At 35.1% G+C, this 11684-nt stretch overlaps 1 protein-coding gene across 1 annotated transcript in view; it reads left to right on the top strand.

The window, feature by feature from the left end:
• USP34 (ubiquitin specific peptidase 34) overlaps positions 1-11684 on the top strand; it is a 216771-nt gene that overhangs the window by 46371 nt on the left and 158716 nt on the right. Inside the window, exons 3-5 of the mRNA XM_004691429.2 lie at positions 4709-5129; positions 10537-10587; positions 10744-10893. Of these exons, the coding sequence (XP_004691486.1) occupies positions 4709-5129; positions 10537-10587; positions 10744-10893 (622 nt within the window). The remainder of the gene's footprint in view (positions 1-4708; positions 5130-10536; positions 10588-10743; positions 10894-11684) is intronic.

Genomic DNA, 11684 nt, shown 5'->3' with positions numbered 1-11684 from the left:
TTCATTATTTTTGTTATTTTCTCGCCTGGTCCATTATACTCCTGCTATGAGTGAAACCATCTGGTATTTTTCTTTCTCTTTCTGGCTTATCTCAATAAGCATGATTTTTTTCCAGCTCCATCCAAGTTGCTGCAAAAGACATGTGTTTCTCTTTTTTGGTTGCTTAATAATATTCCATTCTATTTTATAATTTTAATGCATTTTTTAAAGTGTTTTATTCTCAATACAGTAATAGTGTCTTACATCTCTGAGGATATAAATTAGTTAAGTATTTTTTTCTTCTCTTATTGTTTTCATCTCTCTTTGGTTATGTAAAGTCTTTTTAAAAATCATCCTGCCGGGCCCTCCCTGGTGGCGCAGAGGGTTAAAGTACAGCACTGAGAACCTAAACCCACTTCCGCATGAGTTCAATCCCAGCCTGTCCCGGAGGTGACCACATGGCATGACAGACCTCTTCTGGCCTGCCCGCTGCTCCCCTCAGCAGTGTACTTCGTTGATCTGCCTGTTCTGCTCCCTGCTCTGTCTCTGGTGAATCCTATCACCCTCCACATCTCTGGCCTGTAACCCAGTTCTGTATGAATAAATAAATAAATCTTAAAAAAAAAAAATCATCCTGCCCTTGGCTGAGTTTTTTATTATTATTAAAGATTTATTTATGCATACAGAACTGGGGTACAGGCCAGAGGTGCAGGGGCAGTGATAGGGCTCACCAGAGACAGAGCGGGAAGCACAACAGGCAGATGGATGAAGTACACTGCTGAGGGGAACAGCGGGCAGGTCCAGAGTTGTTTGCTGCGCCATGTGGATCACCTCCTGGGGAGGCAGGGATCAAACTCATGCAGAAGTGGCTTTAGCTTCTTAGTGCAGTGCTTTTTAACCTGCTGCTCCAACAGGGAGGGCCCCTTGGCTGATCTTATGTGATTAAAAGAGAGGCACTGAAAGTTGATTGGAAGTTCTCTGTATATTAGTCATCTCAAACTTTGGCTTACATATTTGATAGTGAAAGTTGAACACCCTTTTGTAGCATGGAGGAGTGAACTTTTTTCTTACTGTTTACATTCTCTAAGAAAAATAACTTCAATCTTGAGATGTTAGTGTGGTTGTTGGGTAAAGGAAGAGTATTTGGGGAAGTTCACCTTTCAGTCATAATGTCACTTAATTCTTTTGTGTTCTGTGTTCAGTATCTGGTATTCCTGAGTTTATTTTATTAGTCACTCTATGTAAAGGAAAATTTCTTGTTTCTTTGGGTCATGTAAGAACAGTATCTGGGTTGGGAATCTGCAGGTTGTTAGCTTTTTCTTTCACTTAGTCCTATTTTCTGTCTCTTGGTTTCTTGTCACTTTATAGATCTCTAATACTGTCCTGAGCCATTCTAATGTTTTGTGGGTGGTGGTGGTGGTGGATCTTTCTCCTGATGCATTCCTCTTGCAAACCCCTCCCAAGTTTATATCTTCCTCTTTAATTTCTGACTACTCCGTTTGTATCATCCATAGTTTGTCGCTATCATCTTTTCTTCTATTACTGTTTTTCTTAACAAAGATCTGTCTTCTTTCCTTTAATATATTTGTAGTGGTATTTAAACAGAAAAGATATTTATCTGCAAAATGAAGCTAGACTTAATTGTTAAGTAATTTTTTTTTTTAAGAAAAAATTTTATAGAACGGGGGTATAGGCCAGAGGCATGGTGGGTGAGTGGGGAGCAGAACAGACATATCTACTGAAATACACTGTTGAGGGGAGCAACAGGTGGATCAGAAGAGGTCTGCCACGCCATGTGGGTCAGCTTCCTGGCTGGGGATCAAAGTCATGCTGCAATGGCTTCGGAGAGCTTCATAATGTGGTGCTTTAACCCATTGCGCCACGAGGGAAAGCCCGAAAGTGATGTTTTTATTTAAAGACAAGTTTCCCCCTTGCATTGTGGGTTTGGTATATGTAGAGAAATACTATATTAAGGATTTAAGTAGTTACAGACTTAATAGAATTGAGTGTAATGAAAGAGAATGTAAGTTATATGATGCATAATTATTTCAAAGATAAGTGTGTGTGTGCATATCTTCACTATTATTCTCAGTTCTGAAATTTGTATATTTTGGGTCTGTAAGGATCTAGATCCAGTTTCTCTATTACTTAATTGATATATTATTTCTGTCTTTGAAAGTTGGTGTTTTAGTTATGAAGCAGTAAACTGCCCATTTCCAAACAGTGGATTTTTAAAAAAAGATTATTTATATATGCATACATATGACCTGGGGTACAGGCTAGAGGTGTGGTGGGGTGGGAGGATTCATCTGAAACACAGGCAGAGTGGGAGCAGAACAGGCAGATCTACTGAAATACATTGCTTAGGGCAGCAGCAGGTGAATAGAAGAGGTCTGCTGTGCCACGTGGATCACCTCCCTGGCTGGGGATTGAACTTGTGATGCAGTGGCTGTAGATAGTCTCATAGTGGGGAGGCCCCGAAACAGTGGATTTTAAAAATGAATTGTCAGGCTCTTTATGGCTTTTTTTTTTCTTTTTCTGAAGATTTATTTATTTATGCATGTAGAAGGGGGGCACAGGCAAGAGGTGCAAGGGCAGTGAGACGATTCACCAGAGACAGAGTGAGAATCAGAACAGGCAGATTGATGATGTACACTGCTGAGGGGAGCAGCTGGTAAGACAGGAGAGGTCTGCTGTGCCTTGTGGGTTACCTCTCTGATTGGCTGGGAATTGAACTTGTGCTGCAGTGGCTGCTGATTGCTTCATAGTGCTGTTTTAACCCATTGCGCCACTAGGGAAGGTCCTCTTTTTGGCGTACTATCACAAATTTGACTGCAGGGTCTAATTATTTTTAGTAAAAAAATAAGTTTCCATTTTTAGTAAAAAAAGATGTTGAGTATACATGATCCTTCACTTCACTGTGAATATAGTTTTTCCTAAACCTAAGGAAGAATCTATTCATCAGAGAAACTTTAAGAGTAATGTGTTTATAGTCCTTCTTACAGAAATTGTGATAATAGAAATTTAGAATTGAAGGAGACCTTAGATTTTAAACCCCCTTTCACTTTGCCAAGAAAACAGACCAGATGTATTATTTATCTTTTTCTGTGTAGTAAGTGATTCCAAAGGAGTGTTTTGACAATAGCCACTTATTATCCTCCGAATTTCTGTGGACAGCAGTTTGGAAGTGGCTTAACAGGTTGGTTCTGTCTTGGTTTTATCATAAGGTTACAGTCAACAATGTTGGCCATAGTAAAGTAATCTGAAGACTTAATGTGTGAAAGATTTATGTGCGGCTGGAGGAGCTGCTTCCAAGTTGATTCATCACGTAGCAAGGAAGTTGATTTTGATTGTTAGTGGAAGGTCTCAGTTTTTTCTAATGTGAATCTCTCCATGAGCTCCTTAAAAATGTATTTACAGCATGCTAACTGGTTTCCTTTAGAGAGTGTATGATCCAAAAGAGAGCAAGTCATAGGTGACTATTTTTTTCCTTTTTAACATCATGGAATCTTATAGTTTTCTGCAAATGCATTTTGATTCAGTATTTTTATAACTAGCTAGAATTACATTTTAAGCATACTGTAGTCACCATTTGGTAATGGAAGATGTGTCAGCTATTGTATTTGCACCTAGCTCAGTACATATACAAGAGAGGACCCACATATAAATACATCATAGATAAATGAAGGTCATTATCTAAAACAAATGATCAAATCTTCCTTCTCATGTTAAATGACTCAGTTTTTGCATACTTAGTAAGGACAGTAAGAAGCCATTATTTCATGAAATGATCCATTGCTTTTAATCAATATCATCCCCCCTTTATTTTTCAGAAATAGTAATGTCTTTTATGACCTATCTCAGATGTCACACACTGTGGTTTCTGCCACATTCCATTCATTAGAAGCAAGTCATTAAGACCAGACTATATTCAAAGGGAGGAAATTGGGCAGAATATTTAAGAATTGTGGTCATTCATCACATGTGCTATACCTGGAGAGATGATATTACTCTACATGGCCATAAAGGGAGTTGGTGATATATTTGGACTACAATATAAATATTTGATGTATTACTAGTTGCAGATTATAAGTAATAGTTATTAAACTGTCATCTATCATTCCAGTGCGATTATTGTAGCCAACTACTTGTGTGCCATTCCTTTTAATTATCTACAGTATACTAGGCATTATGCTAACATGTTTAAGAGAATTAGATTTGTGTTCTAATTCGTGTTGTTTTCATTATTTTTTTATTGAAGTGCTCTGGAGTGTATCTGTGGCTTCTAAATCCTTATCTGTCAAGTAGTATAGGCACACCTCTCAAAGTGGTGTAAAACCAAATTATTAAATTTAAAAAGCAGCTTTTACATTAGTTTAAAACAAAATCTTTTATGTAAAATAATATTGTCACTAATACATTGTAGCCTTTGCTGGTATAAACAAGACAGCATATACATAAAACTGAGAATGATTATTGTTAATTTAATATCATGATATTACTAATTAAAGTACCAGTTTTGCTGGGATGCCACCTTCATAAATTATTATAAGTTAACAAGTTAACTGTAAGTGCAACCAGATCAGGAAAGGGGGAAAAATAACAAAGTTGAAGTCTAGTGGGGAAAAACCATTTTAGCATTTGCTTTTGTTTTTAAATTATTTATTGGACTTTTATTGTTGTCTCTCTTGGAAGCATTAATTTATTGAACTTCTTTTTTCTGTTATAGGCAATGTCTATGCTGCTTCAAGGAATATAAGCATTTGGAAATTTTTAACCAAGTAGTTTGTGCACTTATTAACTTAGTGATTGCCCAAGTTCAAGTGCTCCGGGACCAGCTTTGTAAACATTGTACTACTATTAACATAGAATCCACGTGGCAAGATGAGAGTAATCAAGCAGAAGAACCACTGAATATAGAAAGAGAGTGTAATGAAGGAAGTACAGAAAGACAAAAATCAATAGAAAAAAAATCAAACTCTGCAAGAATTTGTAGTCTGACTGATGAGGACCCTTCAAAGAATTCTGATCCTTTTAGCTTATGGACTACAGATGAGAAGGAAAAACTCTTACTATGTGTGGCAAAAATTTTTCAAATTCAGTTTCCCTTATATACTGCTTACAAGCATAATACTCATCCCACTATAGAGGTATGTAAAAAGACGTCAGTTTTATATAATATTATGTAATACTTAATGTTGCAATTTTTCATTTAGGAGTAAATATGACAGTAGTTATTGTTGATGGAAAAAAAATAAATATCACATTAGAAATTCCAGTTTTCTTCAGGTCATTTTTATAGCAACTTGTGTTAAATATTTCCTTCCACAAAGTCTTTTTAAAGAAAGATTTGTAAATTGAACTAATAAAGTTCAAAATATTTGCTTTTGTAATTCTAGGCTCTTAACTTTGGTGATTCTTTATAATATAATGATTAAGAGAAAAGAAGCACTTGGACTTTTGAATTTATTTCTTAGAAACATAGGCAAAATAATTTGGAATTTTCTTTGTGAAGGAAAAAAGCATACCAACTTATCTCTAACTACCATTTTTAATGAATAGTATTTTCTTTTGTTAAGATGCTTAACTTGTTTTATTAATGATATTTCCCAGGCCTTCCCAGAGTTATTTAATAATATTTATTTTTGCACATAATGGGAAATGGGACAGTTATGTGATCATGCGTTAGTGACAAAAACAGTGGTGTTTTTGTAATTTCCCATGATTTTGTGAGTTGTTTAAGCATTTTGCTGATTTTGTGTGGCTTCAATTACGCATTTGCATTTATTTAAAGGACTGAATGGACTTGAAGGTCCAAGATTATCTTACTCATGTCTGACAGTCGGTGCTGGCTGTTGTCTTTGCCTCCTTGGATTTTTCTCCACATGGCCTCTTATTCTCCACTAGGGTATACTGGCTTCTTTACATGGCAGGCTTAGCATGGATTCAGGATGGCAAAAGTGGAAGCTATTAAGGCCTCTTAAAGTCCAGCTTCTGAAACTTATTATTAATGCTGCCACATTCTGTTGCTTGAAGCAAACCACAAGGGCAGTCCAAATTCAAAGGGGTGTGATCTTGACTCCATTTCTGGAAGGGAGGAGAGGTAAAGTTTTACTTAAACTTTAAAGTACTTTGTTTTTCTGTGTGTTGGGATGGAAAATTGTGGACATAATAAATCTGCATGCCTTTATTTTTGTCTGCTGCTCCTTTTCTGCTTATTTGCTAGTCTATAACTATCATAGTGACTTCGCTAACTTCTTTCTTTTTCTAAAGAATATAGTCCTTTACTGAAAATACTTTCACGTTGAATTTAGATTGTTTAAAACTGTAAGCCTGCGGGGTGGCTATTATCCTATTAGAATTCTCCTATAAGAATATTTTAAATCAGATTGTTATCTTTTACAATTCCTGTCTTCCCATATGGAAATGTTTTAATCTCTTGACAGATAATTATTAAACTTTGTAAAACAAATGTCATTTTAGATGCCTTTTCCACAAAAGAGTTCATTCCTGAAAAACTTCTAAAATTTAATCGAGCAACACCATGTAAATAGTGTTAATGCCTTAAATTGTTCATTTAAAGATGCTAAAAATAGTTTGGTTAGGTACGTACATAGTGAAATTCATGCCAAATTTCTTAAAAATAAACTTTTCAGTTAAAAATCTCTTAGTGATTTGCTATTTTGTTCCTAAATCAATTGGCTCATAGTTTTTTTTTTTCTTAAGATTTAAAAAAAATGGTAATTTCTAGATAGAGTTGATAGTCCCCTACATTTTACCTTTTGGAATAAAGTGCCTTATTATTATTCTTAAGGAATATAACATGTGAGTATTTGGTTGGTAACAGTGGTTTCATGAGGTCACTGGTGAAATTCCAATATAAGACACCCTTAGATATAATAAAGGAGATTTCTTTTCTAGAATTCTATATTCTAAAGCAGAATTGTTTCCTTATACAGAATTTGTATGTACTGCTTCAATTTTCTGTTTATAATAGTTTTCCAAGTTTCTAATGTTATAACAATGAGCAATTAAGAATATAAAGTTTCTAGTTTCTATTTTAGTGATCATGTGATTAAATATTTTGACAGTCCCAAAACCTCGATAGCACACGTGTATTATAAAGTCAGATGTGTGTATACATATAAACATTTTAAAGTATAGCAATACATATGTGATACATTAGCGTTTACTAGATAAGATTATTAATTCCATTTTTTTTAAAACAAGATTGTCCCTCTAGTCTTACCTTCATAGTTTTGTGTGATTCTTTCCTGATTAGCATTTGGGTTTTGATGTTTTATTTAAGAGGCACAAACTGGCCAAGACACTTTCAGAAGACAACGACTCAATACTCGTTTTGATAGAAATATCGAATTTACTTTAAAAATTTAATTGACATTTATTTTATGCAAAAGGGAGCTAGCTTACATAGGTTTATATAATATGTCTGCTAAGAGTTAGAATTCAGGTCATACTTTACAGCCCTGCTTATTTCACTTGTAGCGTTGTACCCATTTAAACAGTGAATGGATGGAAGTTGAACCCTTTCTTTTTCCCATTCTATCCTCTCCAACATTTCTCTCCAAACTATACACTTTCAAAGATGTAGTAATTGGAAGTATTCAGGTTAAAAGTGTTTTGGGGGGCCAGCTGTATTCTTTTCTTAATTTCATATTTAATTCTGTGAAATTAAACATTTTCCTAGTTTTTTTCTAAGTAGAGTGAAAATGAATATAAAAATTGTGGAATAAAACTAAAACTGTCTGTTAGAAGTATGTGTAATATGATCAAGCAGATTAAGTTCTTATAGCTTATAAATTTCTGAATCTGGGTTTTACCTCGTCACTTTTTATTACCTTTTTTATTCATCTGTTTATAAATTTTCAAAAAGTGTTTTGGCTCATTCTTTTAAGATACACACCATAGCAAATTTTAGAATATGCCCTAAGTTGTACAACCATTGCTACTATCTGATTCCAATACATTCACCTTCTTCTTAAGCAAAATTTTATTCCTTATCTATTGGCCTTCAGTTTTTTATGATGTGATCTTGGAACAGCATTTCCTGCTCTTTAGTTAGTTTATTTCTCTTTAAAGTAATAAGTAATTCCCCCCTTTTTAGTTCTAGAAATACAGCGCCATTATCTTAGTAAATGTAAGATTTTGGGAATAAGGTTAAATTTCTCTCATAGGGCCATCCCTGATGACACAGGAGTTAGTCTCGGTGCTATCAAGCTGTCATTAGATCTGATCCTACTGTTCTCCCTGCCCTATCTCTGGTGAATATTCTAACCCCCCACACCTCTGGCCTACACCACGGGTGTTCTTGTATGTATAAGTAAATGAAAATAAAATCTTTTAAGAAATACTCCCTCATAGATCTCTCTAAGGCCTTTTTAGTGATCATCAAACCTTGTTTTTGGAAAGACTTGTTTATACATACAAGAACTGGGGTACAGGTGAGAGATGAGAGGATTCATCAGAGACAGAGTGGGGGAGCAGAATAGGCAAATCCACTGAACTACACTGCTGAGGGTAACAGCAGGAGACAGTAGAGGTCTGCTGCACCGTGTGGGTTAGTTCCCTCCTCGGGGATGGAACCATGCCACAGTGGCCAGTGATAGCTTGATACTGTGGTGTCTTTAACCCCTCTGTCACTAGAGAGGCTATCAAAAACTTTTTGAAAGAAAAATGTTGATTTAACTTTTAGGGTAACTGCCTAATGTTGTTCTTTGGTTACCTATAGATGTTCTGTGGTTACCTATAGATCTATGTATGCTACAAAAATAAAATTATAGTCTTTAATATATCAAGAGTAGAAATATAAAATGATAAAAGTTTTTCTGAGTTAAAGTAGGTATAAGTCTAAAAGTAACATTTAGCACATCAGACTAGAATTCTGTTGAATTTTCTATTGTGTACATGTTATGCACTACTAGTCCTGATTTCAGTTTAGTATTCCAGCATGGTTTACCTGGTACATAATTCTGTGTTTAAAAATACCATAATTTTTATCTTCTGGACTTTTAAGATTATGGAAAGTTTGTTGAGAATAATTTAAAGCTTTAATTGTGGCCTTGGCATGGTAGTAAAGGCTATGGGATAGATACAGGAAGTTCAGCATGCTGGCTTTGTTAACAGGTATTTTCACCTTTCTTAGTACAGTATTTAGTAATTTTGAAATGTTTTCTCCAATTTCTGAAGCTCTCAGTTGTTTTCAAACTTTATTTTAGTAGTGTGACTTAAATATATGAAACAGGTAATGATGGGTTCTTTTGACAATTAACTGTTTTGAGACGAAAGTCTGCTTATAGAAGTTAATATTTTGATTGTTACTGTAAAACAGGGTAGATAAAATATAGACATAAAAGGTCTTAACACCTGCTTTTTCTTCAATAACCTGTTGGTGAAAAATTATTTGATATTTCTAGACATTTAAAAATTTTTGATAACTCATTCATAAATTTTATTTAAAATATGTAAAAGATATTATTTATGCCTCTACCAGTGGTTTAGACAGCTTTTTTTTTTTTTTTAAAGATTTATTTATTTGTACATTCAGAACTGGGGTACAGGCCAGAGGCTCAGGGGCTGTGAGAGGCTTCACCAGAGAGAGAGTGGGGAGCAGAACAGGCAGATTGACAAGTATACTGCTGAGGGGAGCAGCGGGCGGGTCAGGAAAGGTCTGCCACACCATGTGGTCACTTCCGGGGCAGGCGGGAATCAAACTCACGCGGAAGTGCTAGCTTCTCAGTGCTGTGCTTTAATCCGCTGCGCCACCAGGGAGGGCCTTAGACAGCTTTTTAAAGGTGTAACTTGCCAGAGAAAGCACTTGCTTAAAGTCTATAATTGTTTGTACTTTACGGAGTTGTGATTTATCATCACAATACAATTTTAGAACATGTGCATTGTCACTAAGAGATTTCATGCCACATCACCATATTATTTTTGAAGAATGCCTAAGATCCTGGATAATAACAGTTATTTGCCCTTTTTAATGAATATTGAAGTTGTTTCTGAGAAGTTACAAATTTCAGTGAACATCATATATTTTCAGCATTTCTTTTTATGTATGTTTATGATAAATGACCAGAAGATAAATTGCTGTGTCAAAGGGAATATTAAGAGTTTGCTAAATTACCTTCCAACAAGTTTATATTCTCACGGTCAAAAGCTGAGTGTGCTTTAACACAATTTAAATGTTATGTATGGAAAACACTTTGGGGAACTTTTTGAGTATGTCTTTGGGAAATTCTACAACTGTTTCAAAGCCATTTAAGTTATAATGTATTTTTAGAAGAATTGTTCAGTTCTTTTAGAAAAGGTGTTTAAGAAGGCAAAATAGTACGGAAAGATTTCTATGGAGGAGACTTAAAATGTACTTTAGAACTTAAATCATAAATTTCAGGTAAGAATATCAGTATTGCTGATGAGAAGCGATTATAAAGTCTGAGGTTTTATAAAATAAATTTAGCAGATTGTATTTTTAAAAGATTTTCCAAATAGTAGTGTGATCTTACTATGTTTTACTTTTTTTTTTTCCCCTTTAATTAGGATATATCAACCCAAGAAAGCAACATATTAGGGGCATTCTGTGATATGAATGTAAGTGTTTTACTTTTTTTCATGGTCAGGGTTTTGGAAAATTAATGGCGTTTTATGTCTTTCTAATTTATTGTTTGAAAATAATCTTTCCAGTGTTGGTAATAAAATTATTCCCATTAAGTTTTAAAATGATATATGCTCTATTTTTCTCTGCAGGATGTAGAAGTACCATTGCATTTGCTTCGTTACGTATGTTTATTTTGTGGGAAAAATGGCCTTTCTCTCATGAAGGATTGTTTTGAATATGGAACTCCTGAAACGTTGCCATTTCTTATAGCACATGCATTTATTACAGTAGTATCCAATGTAAGTATTGTTTGGGATTGGATTTAGACTTGGGGACATTATCTAATATTTTAAATACATGAGTTTGATGTCTGGAAAGGCAGATTCTGAATGACTTGCATGTGTAATAATTTTTTAAGAGATTTATTTATTGATGCATGTAAGAGCTGGATTGTAGGCCAGAGATGCAGTTGTGAGGGAGAGGGGGAGATCCAGGGAGACAGACAGAGTGGGGAGTAGAGCATGTAGATTGGTGAGGAGAGCAGCAGGTGAAACAGGAGAAGTGTGCTGCGACATGTGGGTCAACTCCACCATGTGGGTTAGCTCTGTGGCTCTGGCTGGGGATTAAATCATGCTGCAGTGGCTGCATATTGTTTCATATTGCTGAGATTTAATCCATTGTACCACCACAGAGGCCCCTGCAGTAATTTTCCCCCTAAATTATATTTGAAAAGTTGAACATGGAAGCCTTTTAATAGTCTATCATAAAAATGGAATTGTGTAAATTAAATGTGTAAATTTAGCCATTTGCCTCTTTTGTCTAAAATGTAAGATGGGTAAGTTGTGGGCAAAAGTATTGCTGATACAAACTTGCTTTTGGTAGGATTTTGTACTAGGAAAATTTTAGTAGTTTATTTTTACATCACTTTGTGCCTTTTTCCATCTCAGTTGTGATATCTGTGGACTTCCCATAACCAGATCACCCCTGTGCCATCATCATAGTCCAGTGTACTTCCCCCCCACCCCATTTTTGATCCCCCTTCCCCACTCCACCCCCATGAAATGTCTCTGGTATACAATTGTTCATTATT

This window comes from Condylura cristata, unplaced genomic scaffold, assembly GCF_000260355.1.
Source record: "Condylura cristata isolate star-nosed mole 26May11 unplaced genomic scaffold, ConCri1.0 scaffold00031, whole genome shotgun sequence".
Lineage (NCBI taxonomy): Eukaryota > Metazoa > Chordata > Mammalia > Eulipotyphla > Talpidae > Condylura > Condylura cristata.
This window is presented reverse-complemented; position numbering and strand designations above follow the sequence as displayed.